The sequence below is a fragment of the Phoca vitulina genome, unplaced genomic scaffold, assembly GCF_004348235.1.
Source record: "Phoca vitulina isolate PV1807 unplaced genomic scaffold, GSC_HSeal_1.0 scaffold11, whole genome shotgun sequence".
In the NCBI taxonomy this organism is placed as follows: Eukaryota; Metazoa; Chordata; class Mammalia; order Carnivora; family Phocidae; genus Phoca; species Phoca vitulina.
Genome location: NW_022589714.1, coordinates 45,855,056 through 45,871,486, shown reverse-complemented (window position 1 = coordinate 45,871,486; position 16,431 = coordinate 45,855,056). Strand labels below are relative to the sequence as shown.

At 55.3% G+C, this 16,431-nt stretch overlaps 2 protein-coding genes across 2 annotated transcripts in view; both read left to right on the top strand.

The window, feature by feature from the left end:
• The window catches only part of RAB44 (RAB44, member RAS oncogene family), a 32,289-nt gene extending 21,174 nt beyond the window's left edge, over positions 1-11,115 (top strand). The window contains exons 9-14 of the mRNA XM_032410117.1: positions 529-1,994; positions 5,348-5,429; positions 6,491-6,605; positions 7,710-7,811; positions 9,375-9,451; positions 11,025-11,115. Coding sequence (XP_032266008.1) covers positions 529-1,994; positions 5,348-5,429; positions 6,491-6,605; positions 7,710-7,811; positions 9,375-9,451; positions 11,025-11,115 — 1,933 coding nt within the window. The remainder of the gene's footprint in view (positions 1-528; positions 1,995-5,347; positions 5,430-6,490; positions 6,606-7,709; positions 7,812-9,374; positions 9,452-11,024) is intronic.
• A 73-nt stretch (positions 11,116-11,188) lies between these two features.
• Positions 11,189-15,793, top strand: LOC116635811 (C3a anaphylatoxin chemotactic receptor-like). Its single transcript, XM_032410116.1, is given in 5 exon segments — positions 11,189-11,233; positions 14,757-14,886; positions 14,889-15,146; positions 15,149-15,282; positions 15,284-15,793. Coding segments are annotated over 5 exon segments (1,077 nt in total).
• The last annotated feature ends 638 nt before the right edge of the window (positions 15,794-16,431 follow it).

Here is a 16,431-nt window from a genome sequence, read left to right as displayed (position 1 = left end):
GGTGGGGAGCAGGGCTTCCCGAAAACGGGGGAGGGAGGCTCTGAGTTCTCTGAGGCCCTGGTCAGCACGCAGAACACGCCCAGAGTTTCCCTCCTTAAACTTCACAACAATCCTGCCAGGCCGACATGCTCAGGCCCACTTCTCAGACCAGGGAACTAAGGCACAGAGAGGGGGAAAGTCATGTGCCCAATCCCACAACTGGGATTCAAACACACACACACACACACACACACACACACACACACACGCACACAGTCTAGCGTGGTAATGGATCCCAGGCAGACACTCACTCTACCTGTTACAGCTCATAGGAGTGGGATGGACCAGAAAGGTCAGGGAAGGCTTCCTGGAGGAGGTGAGGCTTCACATAGGCCCTGAAAGATGGGCAGGATTGGATGAAGGGGAGGAATGGGGGTGCATGCAGGGTGAGAAGGACTGCCTGAGCAGAGACTGGGGAAAGGGGTCAACTGTGAGGTGTTACCGATTGGGAGAGATTCCTCTGACCTTAGCTTCCTAAACCCTTCCTAGTGTCCCCAGAGCAGGTGACGAGAAGGCTCTAGACGTCCAGGCAGTCTCCTCTGAGGAGGCTACCCTGCCCCGACTGTTTGGGGAGGAGGATGACTGGGACCAGCTCCTAAGCGACTTCAACACCTCCTCGCGCAGAGCCCTGCAGCTCTCCTGGAGCCCACCTCCGACCCCGAAGACCCCTTCAGGCCCCCAGACACCCCAAGTAGTCAGGCCGATCTCCATCTCAGAGCCACATGCTTTGCTGCTTGGTCAGGAGGCACCTTCAGATCTGGCCGGGGCCCCAAGGAGCCCCACTGGGGTGCCCTCCGGGGCCAAGGAAGGGAAAGGAGTGGGCCCGGACGAGCAGGACAGCAGACCAGAGCAGCCTGTCCAGCCTCACAGCCTGGAACCTAAGGAGGAGTCAGGGCCTGGCCCCGAGGCCCTCTCCCACTGGAGTTTCCCAGGGGCCCCAACTGAGGAGTCAGGGAGCCTGGTGTCAGCCGCCCTCAAAATGCTTGTTCCTTTGGAGGATGCACCCCCTCCCCAGGTGATCTCCCCCCCTCCCCAGGCCCCAGCTGGGCCCAGTGAAGCACTCCAGGCCTCACAACCAGATGACAAGAGCCCCGGGCCTGGGCCTGTCCCAGACAAGCAGCCCAGGCAGAGCGAGGCCCTCTATCAGGACCTGCACGTCCCTGGGCCTGAGCCAGGACTGGGGTCCCCAGGAGCCCGAGCCCTCACACTAGGGCCGGCTGGGCCCTCCCAGGATCTGGAGCCTGTGGGTCAGCCTCCCACAGAGGGATTGGAGCAGGGCCAGCTGGGCCCGGGTGTGCAGGAGGGCCCTCCTGGGGGGCCAAGAGAAGCTCATGGCCAGGTCCTTGGGCCAGATGGGCTGCCTGCCCTTTCCCACGAGCATCTGGGAGAAGAGCCCAGGGTGGAGGAAAGGAAACAGGTGGGCCAAGGAGGGCAAGACCTCAGTTCAGAGCAGTCAAGTGAGGCTCATGGCCTGAAAGCTGGGCATTCAGAACTCCCCCAGCGAGATCATCTGCCTGCTCCTCTCCCGTGTGACACACCACGGGCTGAGGCTGAAGCAGAAGCTCCTAGCACACGGCCACCTCCCCTGGACTCTCGCCAGGAGGGTGCTCAGCCTGGGGGTGGAGCAGGGCCCCAGGAGCACACACAGAGCCCCCCCACCATGGTTGAGCTGGAAGCCCAACCCACGGCCTCACCTACTACTGCTCGTGCAGAAGAACAAGGCTCCCTTCGATCCAGGGAGCCCACGGCAGATCACAGGCCTCCAGACCCAGGGACTGACGCCAGGGAGGCTGCGCCGACCTCATCCCCAGGGTCCCCCAGCGCCAGCGAGCCTCCCGCCGACCCTGATTACCTCTTCCATGTCATCTTCCTGGGAGACTCAAACGTGGGCAAAACCTCCTTCCTGCACCTGCTGCACCAGAGCTCCTTCGCCACCGGGCTGACAGCTACCGTGGGTAAGGGCCCACCCGGGGAGCGAGGCTGCGGAGGTGGGGGAGAGCCAGGGCCCGGCGCCCAGGAGCCGGAGGGGGGCCGCAGAGAGCCATCTCCCGGGGAAGCTGCAGGTTCTGTCCTGGCCACAGCCCCTGCATTAGACTTTATTTTATATGGGCATAATCTTACTATTTTACTAATTATCTCTAATTATAGGTAATTTGCTTTGCTGCATTGATCTGATTAGCTTATAATGCGCCACATCAACAAAGCACCCTGCAATTTAGGTGCCAGAGCTGGTTGCTAGTGAAAACAAGCAAGTCCCCACCCACATGGCTTGTGGGCAGGCCAATGCAGGGTCCTTGTTGGCTGCCTTTGTTCACGATTAGCCCCAGCCCCGGCAGCCAAGCTCTGGCAGGAAGTTGCCTTGGGCAAGTTGAGTATTTTACACAGAATGTATTTCTAGAGTACGGTCAGTTAGGAACTCAGATACCTGAGTTCAAATCCCATCTCTGCCACTGATGAGCAGGATGAACTTGGGCAGATTATTTAACCCCTCTGAGCTCCCAATCCCTCATCTGCATAACGGGGACAAGAGTACTGGCTTCCTAGAATAGTTGTGAGGATGAGTCAGTTACTACATGTCAAGCTCTTAGAATATCTGGCATGTGGCAAGGGCTCAATAAATATTATTTTTATTGCTATTATTATAAGTAAATATTTGATCATGTCTAATTCAGTGGCCCCCCCAAATAAGATGTTCCCAAACACAAAGACTCCCCTACCTACAAACTTTGGGATCTGTGACCATTTGGCATTGTATAGAGCCACAGAAATGCAAGCTCAGGAATGAAGAGGGGGCCACTTAGGCACAGAGATGGGGGGGAATCCATGTGTTTGTGTCGTCAAAGTGCATGCCGACTGGGGACCAGCGCCAGACCAGTGGGTAGACGATAGTCTTCATACAACAGTAGCTCCAGGATGGGTTCTCAGATTTTTCTCTAAGAGTCCTCACCGGGGGAACCACTTAAAAATTCAGTGTCCTGGGGAACCGAGAACCCATAGCAGGCCTGGTCTGCTGTTGGGCAGGGTCACAGGGTCTGCAAGGCCTGAATCACCTAAGGTCCTGGTTACTGACCACCTACGGTGAGCCAAAGCATCTTCCAAGCCTCCTTCCTTACAAAACCCTCCCTATCTAACTGACCTGCCCCCATTATTATGTGATAAGAAGGTTCCACAGAATTCAATCAGGAAAAACACAGGTTGCGTAACTGTGAAAAGACAGGACAAGCCTGCACGCACTGCTGGGAGCGTCCGGGATCCAGGGGGGAGAGCCACGTCGGCCCGGCGCCAGCTGCGGTTTGGCGCCCCCTGGCGGCGGTCATCCACCGGGCTTCACTATCAATGGGGCCGATTCTGGCTTCCTGGGTCGAGAACATTGCTGCGCTCTCGGCCTCACCTCCTCCATTCCCACCCCCTCTCTCAGAAGATAAGAACTCTAGCCTGCGGGCATTCGAGAACAGGGCTGGGTGGAGGACCAGAGCCAATGGAGTTATAGCTGAATGTGCATTTTTGGCCAGGCTTTTGCATATCCCCATTTTACAGATGAGGGAAACAGATCAGTGAGGACCTGCTTAAGGGTCCTGCCCTTGCTGGGGCCCGAAGTTCAGACCCACGGTCTCCTGCCTTCAGGGCACATGGCTCACCCCAGAAGTTTTAGCCTGTGCTGGGTTCAGCGTGACTCTCTCCCTGGGGCTGCTCCTGTTAAGTAGCAGATTCCTTGGGGAGGAGATAACCGTTATATTCTTAGCGATTTGTGTGGGTGAGTTATAACATGTTTGGGGGACGGTATGGGGGGCCACGTGGGTGGACTGAGGAGGGGGTGGGTAGGGAGGAGGAACGGTGGGCTTTAATGGCGGAGTTAGGAAAGGCGAGACATACTTGTTAAAGTCGTTCATAGACTACACGGTGGGGATTTAAGCCGAGGCTGGGCATTATCACTGTGGGGGGGGGGGGTCAGATAATCTCAGAGGTTCCTGCAGACCCTGGGCTTCCTAAGACGTTCAGGAAAGAGGGCAATAAAGGGAAGCGGATGTTACAGACAAACTTCTGCTTCGCCATTTTGCTGAGTCAGGCCCCCCAGGCTGCCACTTCCTGCGGAGAGCATGGCTGGGGGGGCTGGGGGGGCGGGGGGGGACCAGGTTTGCAACCACTGCCAGGGGCAGCAGCAGATGGAAAAGTCTCTACCAGCTCAGGGCTGGTATGAGGAGGCACCCCTTCCCCCCGCCCTAGCTGGTCTGGGGCCTGTGGTGGGCTCTGCATCCTCAGGGCTTCCTTAGGAAAGGGAGTGGGGATGGAGAAGAAGTCCCTCTCATCACTCCTTACGCTGCCGGAATTCCTTGGGGGTTGTCAGGAAGGTGCACCCCCAAAGCTTCTAAACCCTCCTGGGATTTCACTATTACCTTCATATTTTCAGGGACAGGAAGGGTCTGGAGGCATGACCACAGCGAGGTGGGGGGCTGTGAGCTTTGAAGGGCTGTGCCTCGGGGAGATGAGAATAATGATGAAAATGATCGCTTCCCAAGCGCCCCTGGGCCAAACCTCAAACATGAGTCATTCAGTCCTCCCAACCACCTTGCAATGTAGCCCTTTTTATTTTATTATTGTTATTTTTTCTTACAGATAGTTTTTAAATTTATTTTCAAATAAGCTCTACATCCAGTGTGGGGCTTGAACTCACGACCCTGAGATCAAGAGTTGCATGCTCAACGTGCCCCAATGTGGGTCTTTTTAAATTGTCACCTTGCAAATGAGAAAGGGAGGCTCAGAGAGGTAAAGTGACTTGCCTGAGGTCACACAGCCGTTACAGCGGCAGAGGGTGGACAGCTCCCAGCGCAATCAGTCATCCCCGAAGCCAGCACTCCCCCCACCTTCCTGGGCTGCCTGTTTCTACCCTGCTGTCTGGTTGAAGGGGGAAGAGCCACGCCATAATCAGGCATGAAACAGGGAGTATTATAAAAATAAAATAGTGACCCTGGTTCTCCTGAGTGACCTGAGGAATAACGATTACTGTACAGTTGGGAAGACAGCTATGTTCACAGAGGTCAAAACAATGCAAGGTGCCTTGAATCGGCACTGAGCACGAGGGTGTGGGAGTGCAGCGGGGACCGTGAACCCCACGGGCTAGGTGGTCAGGAAAGGCCTGTTGGAGGATGTGGGCCCTTGTGTGTGGATGGGATTTGGAGAGCTGAGGGGAAGGAAGCCCAGCAGCCAGAGGGGCTGTTGTCGGGGACAGGTATATCCTGGGCGCAGGTTTGGGCTGGAAGTCCTGGTTGGTAACTTAGAAGCAGGCCTGAGCCCGCTCTGTGTGTCCTAGGAGTGGATTTTCGGATCAAAACTCTGCTGGTGGACAACAAATGCTTCGTGCTGCAACTCTGGGACACGGCTGGCCAGGAGAGGTGACGGGCACTGTCCCCGTTCGTGGTATCAGGGCCCCGGGGGGTAAGCCTGAGGCGCAGAGGGATGGAGGGCAGCCCTGACCTTGAAGACTCCACATAGGCAAGAGGCAACCAAGGGCCAAAAAGGCATCCACCCCCCTAAGGACTGAGGAGTTCGGGGAGGCAGAGAGGAGCCAAGCTCCAGCGGGCTGACTGAGGGGGCAGCAGAGCCGGGGGCCCCTTGGCCTAGCATCCCAACATGGCCCCCAGGGCACAGCTGCCTGATCTCCTGTCCTTCCGAAAACGCCGGCCCGCCACTCTCCAGGTAGGCAGTAGCAATCGAAATCTAAAGGGCACCTCTTCTTTGACCGAGCGGCCCCACTCCCAGAAATTCGTTCTGCTGATAAACTCATCCCTGACTGTAATAGCGGCTTATGTCCACAGCAGCATGGTTCATATGGAGAAGCACCGGGAACGGTCTGACCAGGAGGCCAGGTGGCCCAGCTGAGTCAGTCAGAGCCTAGCTGCACAATCCGTAGAATATTATGAAGTCACAAAAAAAGACTGTGGACTCTGTGCACCAATGGGGAAACATCTCCAAGACGTTTTGTTTTTATTTTCTAAAAGATTTTATTTATTTATTTATTTGTTTGTTTGAAAGAGAGAAAGAAAGGCATGAGCGGGGAGGGGCAGAGGGAATGGGCAAGGGAGAAGCAGGCTCCCCACTGAGCAGGGAGCCCGACGCGGGGCTCGATCCCAGGACCCCAGGATCATGACCTGAGCTGAAGGCAGATGCTTAACCGACTGAGCCACCCAGATGCCCCCAAGACATTTTATTAACTGGGAAAGGCGGGGGGGCACGATAGAGTTTTCACTGGGTACTCTTTGGTACCTTTTGAAGCTCGAGCCATGAGAACTGTTACGTATTCAACAATCATACTGCTGTATGCACACTCTGTAGGAAGTAATTGAGGCAGGAAAAGTTAATTCTCCCACTCTGTGCATGAAGTAGCTGAGGCCTGGAGAGGCCAGGGCGAGGGGTCCACCCACCAGGCCTAGCCTCACGCAGACTGTCTGGGCAGGTACCACAGCATGACGCGGCAGCTGCTCCGCAAGGCTGACGGAGTGGTACTCATGTACGACATCACCTCCCAGGAGAGCTTCGCCAACGTGCGCTACTGGCTGGACTGTCTCCGGGTAAGCGGCCATCGTAGCCACCTGCAGATGGCTGTTGGGGTTGGCCCGGTTTGTGGAGTCAAGAGGGAACTTGTATCCTGCCCATGCCCCCTTTTTTCCCAGGATTACAAATGACACGACAGACATGTGGGTGATGTGACCCACTGAGGGCATGTGGCTGGATGAGCTGGGAGCATAGTCATAGGAAGAAACCACAACCACATAGTACAGCCTCCAAAACAAACTACTTCCTTTATCCTCCAAACATTTCTTTCCTGTATACAGCAGCTAGGTGATGTCTTCTTAACGCCTGGGGATAATGCAAGTCTCGTACCACTCTAGGTGACAATTCCTCTGTCCACACATCTCTAGTTCTTTCCCCCATGTACTTAATTGAGACATATATACTGAAATTCTGCAGTATGTACTAGTATGTGCTAGTGCACAGCAGAGAGGTATGAAGAAAGACATGTTGTCTTCTCTCTGGAAGTTTCTAGTCTAGTTGAAGAGAAGCAAAAGCAGTGAGATAAGGTAATGTATGAAGGAGGCTGGGCTCTGAGTCTGACAGGACCTAGGTTTGAACCCCAACTACCCTGCCCCAACTCTGTCATCTTGGACAAGTGACTTAACTTCTCTGAACTTCAATTTTCCAACTTCTCTCATACAGTTATTAGTATTAACTGATAAAATTGCCTTTAGAACAACACTGGGTGCATAGTAAGCACTCAGTAAACAGAAGCTAGTCGTCGTCATCGTCATGAAACAATTAGGAAATGAGCCAAGCCAGCCTGTGTAATCAAGCGCTGGGCTGTTCGGCACAGGCAAGAAGAGAGGAGCATGGGCAGGAACAATCCTGGAAGGCTTCCTGGGGGAGGCAGCTTTGAGGCTGGCCTTGGAAAATGGGTGACACGTTTGCAGGCAGAAAGGAAGGGCAGACTCACTGTAGATTGAAGGGAAGATGTCATGGGTGGGGGAAGGGTGTGGAGTGAGTGTGACATGGAAAGGCGGTGGAGGGGGTGTGTACCCTGTCAGCTTCCTGGAGGGCAGGGCCAAATCCAGCCAGGGCCTGGCACAGCAGAGCAGGCCCTCAACATGTGTAGCTGAGGGCATGTGTTCAATACGCAGGAATCAGGGCCCGATGGGGTGGTCATCCTTCTCCTGGGAAACAAGATGGACTGTGAGGAGGAGCGGCAGGTGCCCATCGAGGCTGGGCAGCAACTGGCCCAGGTGAGCACCTGGACATCAACCCCCCACCCAGCCTGGACTGGACAGACCCCTCCCTAGAGGGTAGTGAACAGGTCCCCCTGGCCTGGGCAACTGAGAAGGACCCACTGCCCGTTCCTGCCCCTGCGCTGCCAAAGGCCGGGTCAGAGTGGACAGCAGCCTGGCCACCTCCGCCTCCCACCCACCCTGTTCTTAGACCCAAACATAAGGCTGTCTCGGCGGGCATGACATTGACCCTCACGTTGAATTAGCAGATCCCCACACAACATTCTGACCTATATAAAAATATCTTCAGAGTAAAAAAAAAAAAAAATGTTTTAAAAGCTTCACTTAAAATTCCCAATCAAATCTGAATTTTCTCTCCAGTCTCTAATTAACAGAACATTCCTTCTAATTTATTCTATCTTAGGACCCAAATTCTTCCCTGGCAAGATTGCATCAAAAGCCCCACCAGCAGACAGTGGATACTATTTATTTATGAATAGAAGTTGACCACATTCCAGAAACTCTGGGGAATAATAAGGAAGGAAAAAAGAACCCAGCCCTTACCCCACCTCTGCCACAGCCCCTCTCGGCATTTCCATCTTGTATTTCTTTCCCCTTCTCCTCTCCTTTCTCAGAATCATGAGGTCATCATTGTGGCTCCTGGTTGGCGGGTTTTTTTTTCCCGGTTAAATGTAGTGGCTCATCTCTTTGACATAGTAATTCCTCCTCTAGCAATTTATCCTAAGGAAAGAATCAGAAATAACAATCCCTAAGAGAATAGCATAATGGATACCCGCGTATAGTGTATAATCAAGCATGTTTATATGAGGATGTTCTTCACAGCATTATTTATAAGAACAAACATTTGGCAGCAGTTGGTGGTTAAGTTGTGGAGGTTCATGTGAGAGGCTGGCATTTGCCATTAAGAATCCTGTCCCGGAAAAATGTCTGAGGGCGTGGAGGAAATGCTCACAATGAAATGTGGACTCAGAAGAGCAGCTGCAAGCCGGGGTTTAGGTTGGGTTGAACCCTGCGAGGTTGCCCATACTCCACGGGGCCTGCCTGGGCAGCCGGTTCCGGGGGTTTAATCCCACAGCGCGATGATGTGGAGCCCACTCGCCTCCAGGAAAAGGGTTCCGTAAAACAGAATGGAAATATATATCAAACGCTAACAGGAGGGGTTTATATTTTGCTCTTACGCTTCTTGAATACTGTATTTTCCAATATTCCGGCCCCTCCCCAGCTGAATTTTTTTGATTTTTTTGAAATCAAAAAAGCATAACTAACAGTTTAAAATGTCCCCAAGGGACGTTTCTCCAAGTTGGGACACAGGCTTCCCACCATCACTCCCAGCGAGGGCTGTGGAAAGTCGCCGGGGTGGCATCTTTGACCGGTGGCCAGCGCGGGGAGGGGGCGTGGGGGGGGGGTAGGGGGCGGGGCTGCCTCCCCTCCTCCCCCTCCCCCGTCGGGGTTGGCCCAGGGGCGCACTGGGTGGGGCTCTGTCTGCTGGCTAGACCACCAGGGCTGGCCGGGGCGCTCAGAGGGCTCTCCCAGGGCCCCCACACCCCTGTCTGCCTGCAGGAGCTGGGGGTCTCCTTTGGAGAGTGCAGCGCTGCCCTGGGTCACAACATCCTGGAGCCCGTGGTGAACCTGGCCCGGTGAGTACCGCCCGCTGCCCCCCATCCAGAGTCCCCTGGGCAGCCTCCAGAGCCCTCCTGTGGGAAGGGAAGGCCCGCTCTGAGGAAGCACCGTGAAGCCACAGAGAGAAGGAGAGAGAGCACTGTGCGAAGAGTCTGAGTCCAGTTCTACCAGTCCCGCTGACCATATGGCCTCCTGAAAGGCTCGCGCGCTCTCTCAGCCTCAGCCTGCTTTCTCATCTGCACAGTGCAGTGAGACAGAGGGTCACCTTCCTGCTCTCCACCTTCTAGTCACTTCCACTAGATGTTTTTTTTTTCAACTTTTTATTTTTATTTACTTAAGTAATTTCTACACCCAATGTGGGGCTCCCACTCATGACTCCGAGATCACGAGTCGCATCCCCTTCCAACTGAGCCAGGCAGGTGCCCCAACTTCCACTAGATTTAGAATAACATCCAAACGCCTGGAAATGGCCTTCATCTTGGAGGTCCGGTCCCCACGCACACACATGTGCACTCACTCTCTCAGCTTCAGCCCCTCAGAGGGGCCGTACCTGACCACTCTCCGTCCCACCACTCTTCTGGATCCCTGTCCCCTGCTTGTGTCCTTCAAAGCCCTTCTGGACAAACTGTAATTATGCGTGCATCTGTCCGGCTCCCAGTTGGGGGCTGCCTCCTGCCCGAGGCTGTGGCTCCAGGAGGGCAAGGCCGGGTCTGTTTTGTCCAGCCCCCTCCCGGCACACCCAGGGCCTGGCACATACCGGGAGCCCAGTGAATGAAGGAAATGAGTAAGGTGGAAGGGGTCCTAGGCCAGATGACCTGGAAGCCCCTTCTGCGACAAAGCAGCCAGGGCGAGTCTGCGAAACGGCTCACCTGGTCACGCCGTGATGTCCTCTGATGGACAACTGCTCAACAGCTTCCCTTTGCTTCAGGACAAAAGCCCAAGTTCCTGAATGTGGCTTCCAGGCCCCCAGGGCCCTGAACCCCTGTAGCCTCGAGGCTTCTTTCTGGCCAGTCTTTAGGCTTTGTGATTCGGCGGCGCAGTGGTCCGCACTCAGTAAATATATCATGAGTGAATGAATGAATGAGCTTCTTTTACTTCCGCAGCCCCCAAGCTCTCTGTCTCTCACTGAGCCTTTGCCCTCTGCCGGGAACGCACCCCCCTTTGCTGCTAGCGGACCCTTCTCCACTGCTTGGTCTCAGCTCTGACGCTGCCTCCTTCCTCCTTCGACGACCTTCGAGGACACGTCCCTCTGTGTGCTTCCTCATTCCTGGGTTCTGACGGCCCCTCCTCTCTCTGGCTCCTCATCTCTCGAGGCAAGGACATGCCGGCTTCGTTGTCCTATTCAGAGTCCCTTGCACCGTGTCTGGCGCACAGGAGGCTGGAAAGAACGCTAGGAAAGAGACAGAAGACCAAAGTCTCTGTGGCCCCATTTCTCGGGTGCTGTGTGGGATGCAGCGCAAGGGCAGGGGAAGTGGGAAGAGAGGAAGCTCGGGGGGCGCAATCCCCCAGCCCCACAGCTGCACCCACGGGCCCCTCCCTGCTGCCCTTGGAAGGGGAGACAGAGGACTGATGTCTGGTGTCATCATACAGGGCCCTCAAGATGCAGGAGGACCGCCTGAAGGACTCAGTGGTGGAGGTGACCCCCAAGAGGCCACAGAAGAGAACTGAATGCTGCTTCTGACCCTCCAGCCCAGCCAGGGGTGGGGGGACAGCCACCCCTGGGGTTTCCTGTCCCACCTTGCCAGGATGCAGCCATGACAGAGATGGCCAGCTTGGAAGTTCAGGACAATCCCCCTCAGGTCAGGACTTGGATCCCAGGGCAGGGGCTGTGCTAAGGCTGCCCTTTGCACGCTGAAGGATTTGAGGGGGTGGTGGGTAGTGGTGGTGGTGGTTAAAACTTTCAAAAGAAAGAAAAAGTCAAAAATGAATTAAGGAAAACACACCATATTATTGGCCACACATCTCTGTGGGGTAAAATCATAGGGTGAATGTGTGGGGGTGTTATTGCCCTTTTTATATGTATTTGTATTTCTAGATCTTCTGCAACGCCTGGGTATTCCTTACATAATGTGAAATATAACTAAGCGTCACGGGGAGGGAAAGAAACTTTCCGAGGAGCTTGCTTTGGGGCTGATTACCAAGTGCTGCAACCCGTTCATTATGAGACGCTTTATTAAAGCAGTCCCACTGTTCCGTGCCTGCGAAGCTCGTGAACCTTGTCTCACCACCTGTTTGCGAGCAGAATCCGATTCCTGAGGAAGAGCAGTGTTTCGATGGCCCCTGATAGGCCCTATTACCCCTGTCTCCCTGAGCCCCGACCCCACTCCCTTTCCCCAAGACCCTGCTCTAATGTCGTGATGTTGCCTGGTGCAGCCCTCTGCCCTGAGGTGTGGCTGGGGGGTGGTTGGGGGGGGCCTGCGGAGCAGCGGAGAAACTAGATTCAGATCACTCGTGGGCTCCCCTTTGGAGCTTTGGTTGGAGTTCCCAGAACCGCCTACCATTCACCTCCCGGAAGGTGGCTGCCCATTATAAGCCGGGCTGGGGTCCTCAGTGCCCTTAAGGAGGCTGCTTTGAGAGATGGCCCCTCATTGTTGGACTGTCTTCTGTCATGTACGTTTGCTGCAACTATTGTCCCTGTCATCCTACTGTTAACCGCAATGACGCTCGCCACGTCCTGCAGCCCGGTGCATGCAGGACTCTGACAAGTAATCACTCAGTACTGGGGAATCAGAGGAAACCCCAGTTTCACAGAGAGACAAGCAGAGACAGTTCGAGAGCAAGAGGTACAGAGCGAGAGACTGCAGGAGAGAGAGAGGGCAGGAAGTAGAAGACAGAGCCTTCCGACTGGCTTAATCAGTCTCCAGTCTTTGCCCCTACCCCCCTGCTCAGTTCTGAAAGGGACGCCTCTGCAGCAGTGAGCTCTTTGTCGTTAGCGGCATACAAGGGGAAGTCGGGTGACACTTTGCCAAGAGGCAAGGTAGAAAAGATTCAGGCGTCAGAAGCCTGAGGTTGGATCAGATGCCCTAATGGGCCCCATTCAGCCTCTAGTCAATATGCAGGATGATTTCGTGATCAGCTAGTTCTCTTACTGGCCTCCCTCACGGATTCTTTCTTACCTTCTCCCTTCCTGGATCCTGTCAGCCCACAAGCCTCCCCTTGCTCTGAGCAGTTTCTAGGCTGTAGTACGTTCTAAGACAGACAGACAGACAGGGAGAGGTGGGCTGGAGTGAGTGATGCCTGGCCATGGGTGGGGGTGGGGGGGCCGGTCCTGCTGTTGCTAATGGCTCTCTCTGGGGTCTGGGGACCTGGTAGGCCCCGACATCTCTGCCCTGTAGGCCAGCGAGTTAATGAGGCAGGTAAGCAGGGTGTGATTCCTGGGGGAGCCAGTAGAGCGGATAGAGCCCCCCATGTCCTTCGGGGAACCTGAAGGGATCCCCCGGGCCTGCCCCTCCCATCTCAGCTCTGCCCCAGCTGTGGGCAGCCGGCTCAGGTTCCCTAGAGGTGGGGTGTGAGAAGGGACCGCACACCTGTCCGGAACCATCTCTTAGCTTTCTCTGGCAAGATCCAGCTTCTGCGCAGAGCAGAGCTGTGGAGGGGCCGCCAGCCCTGCTTGGTGTCAGAGGCCCCCAAGTCAGCAAGCAGGGCCCAGGAACCTCAGAGCAGCACGATGCAAGTGAGAGCAGCAGGAGGGACCCAAGGTAGATTTCAGAGTGAACTTCCAGGCAAGTGGTAAGTTCTCAGGGCATGTCTGCCAAGGGGGCTCTGGTCACACCTTAGCTTGAGGCTGATTAAGAAAAGGAAGGCCGGACTGGGCTGATGGGGCTCAGGATGTGGAGTGAGAAGGGGAGGGCAGGGGGACAAAATGGAGCCTGGACAGAGGCGTTAGGGGAGAGAGCTTTTTGGAGCTGAGGGTGGGCAGGACCTAACAGCCCACATTTATAAAGCACCTACTTCGTGCCAGGCACTATTCTGAGCACCTAACTTGTCCTACCCCATTTAATCCTCACATCAACCCTAGGAGATGGGGCTTGCTTATCCCCACTTTACAGATGAGGAAAATGAGGCACAGAGGTTAAGTAGCTTGTCCACAGTCAACGCAGCTAGAAAGTGGTACAGCGGGGCTTTGAACCCAGGCCCCAGCAGCCACAAGCTTCACCATGAAGTTAGGGGGCTTCTTATAGGAAGGTAAATATTTATATAAATATTTATTTATTGAGTTAATGGGCAAATCTCGTCCCAAGAAAGCTAGGGATTCTGGCCTGGTCTGTGGGGTGACAGGTGGAGATACTGGCCCCTGGGCTGACTCGGGGATGTCTAGACCCCATTTCTCAGCCTGACCCCTCTCAATCGGGGGCTCCCCATGTCCTCAGCATGTAGGATGGAGTGAGGGTGAGGAGGAAGCTGGGGTGCGGCTCTTCCCCCAGCCCCTGCCAGCTAACCAGCACAGCACAGCTGGAGAGGGCAAGCTGCTCTGCCCTGGAGAGTCCTCTGGGATCTTTCGAAAATGCCAAAGCCCAGACCAGCTAAATCCCGTCCCTAGGGTGGGACCTGTGGATTAGTATTTTTGAAACTCCCCAGGTGATCCCACTGTGCAGACAAGCTTGGGAACCCCTGACAGGGGCTTCACGCCTTCTCAAAGCCCCTGCATATCCATCTTCTTGCTGAACCTCAAATTAATATCTGCCTGTTTCATAGGCAGGCAAGGTTTTGTTTAAAAAAAAAAATACATATATATATATATATGTAGGGCACCTGGGTGGCTCAGTCGGTTGAGCATCCGACTCTGGATTTCGGCTCAGGTCACGATCTCCAAGTCTTGAGATCAAGCCCACATCGGGCTCTGCACTCAGCAGGGAGTCTGCTTCTCTCCCTCTGCCCCTCCCCCAACTCTCTAAATAAATAAATAATAAATTAATCTAAAAAATACACACACACACCCCAAATTCAATTTCTTCTCCCTGCAGAAATTGTAGAAATAAATTACAAAGAGGAAAATGAAAATTACCTGCACCACACCCTTTTGTAGCAGTTATGTTGACATCTGTTTTATTTTATTTCCTTCCTTCTTCACAGTTGAGGAAACTGAGGTGGGGAAGCTGGGTAACTTTCCCAAAGTCACGGAGCTCCGAAGTAGCCTAGTCGGGATTCGAACCTGGGGCGCTGACCGAGGCCGTCCTGTCGGGTTGTTGTGAGGTGTCACGTGACTGACTCCCAGCAAGGGCCCCCACTGGACGCAGGGGGCTGTGAAAGGAGGGGGGCTCTCCAGGGAAAGAGGAAGGTGGCCCTCGGGCTGGTTTCCACACTGTCCTTGTGTGTCCGGAGCGGGAGCATGGAGCGGGGGCGGAGCCCAAGGCCACGTTCAGCGCCGCCCGGCTCACAGCCGCACCCGAGCAACTGCCCCGACGGCTCTGCGGCCTCATCCTGCTGGCGGGGCTGCGGGCCAACGGGCTGATGTGCTGCTGGCGGCCCCGAGCTCAGGCGCCTCCCGGCCACTCCGCGCCCTGACCACCAGCCTCATGGTGAACATCGCGCTGTCCGACCTGCTCTTCCTGGCCTGCGTGGTACCCGTGCTGCCGCTGAGCTTCCTGCGGCCCGACTGGTGGCTGGGCCCTGTCATCTGCATCACCAGCCAGGCCACCAACAGCGCCACCACGTTCTGCACCTTCTACAGCATGGTGGCCACGGCTTTTCTGCGCCACGTGGCGGTGGCCCGGCTGATGTGGCCCTCCCGGCTGGCCGGGGCGCCCGCCTGCTGCTCTGTGGGGCCATGTGGGTCCTGGGCCTCACCGCGTCGTTGCCCACCTGGCTGTTCCAAAGTGTGGTGGTGCAGGAGGGGGCAGCTGGAGTCCGGGCCTGCGTCCGATCCCTGCCCAGACCTCCTGCTACTTCCCCCTGCTGGGAGCCTGGCCTTCCTGCCTTGTATGTGCGGGCTGGGCTGCTCTTTCAGCCACGCGGGCTGGCTCATGTGGACACAACCTCGTGGCCCCAGGGGGGAGAGCATCCAGGAGCACCAGGAGAACACAGGGCTCATCCTTGTGGTGCTGGTGGTCTTTGTGCTGATGTGGGGGCCCTGCTCCATGCTGGGCTATGTGGCAGCCGTGGGTGGCCTCCCTGCCATGCTGGTGGCTTTCGTGGCATCCAGCCTCTGTACCATCCTGTCCTACTCCAATTGTGCCATCAGCCTCAACCTCTGCTTCTACCTCTCCCGCCACTTCCAGGCAGGGCTCAGGGATCTCTTCCGAAGGCCAGTGGCAGCCAGGCACCCTGGGGGTGTGGCCGGGGCCAGTATGGTGCTGGAGAGCATCCAGCCCCACCAGGAAAGGGCCCCAGGAGGCCTATGGGGTCTGGTGGGGGTCTGAGAAGATAGGCTGACGGGAGAGAGGGCTGAGAGTCAAGAGAGGTGGGAAGACCCTTAGGGACGCTAGAGCCTGTCCCCTCCATTTTACCAGTGGGGAGACAGATCCAGAGAGGGCAGGTGGCCCAGCCAAGGTGACACAGCAACTAAAATGGCAACTAGATTGATGCTCCCATTCCACCTTGGGACTCAGATCCTTATAGATTCTACCACTTCCTAGTTGTATGACCTTGAACAAGTCCCTTCACCTCTCTATGACTCTTCTCTCGTCTGGAAAATGGGATAATGATCACACCTTCTTCATAGGGTTGTTATAAAGATAAACGTAACACATATAATTTGTTTAGAAGAATGCCTGCTGCTTCGTAAGTGCATTTGAGTGTTGGTCATTACTCTTACTATTATCATCATTTTATTTTTATTAATTCAGGAACATTTGAGGTGAGGACACAAGAGGTCGGTAAAGGGATTCCAAAGGCAGAGAAGTGTGTAGAGGAATGACCCAGAGAATGACAGCCCAGGTCCTTAATCCTGAAAGCCTGGGGAGCAAATGGGGGTGAGGGGAGGAGACCGCTGCAGCTGGGGTGGGGGCCCAGAGGCCAGGAGAGCCTTTCAGGGACCTCTCCCTTCTTTGCCTGCCCT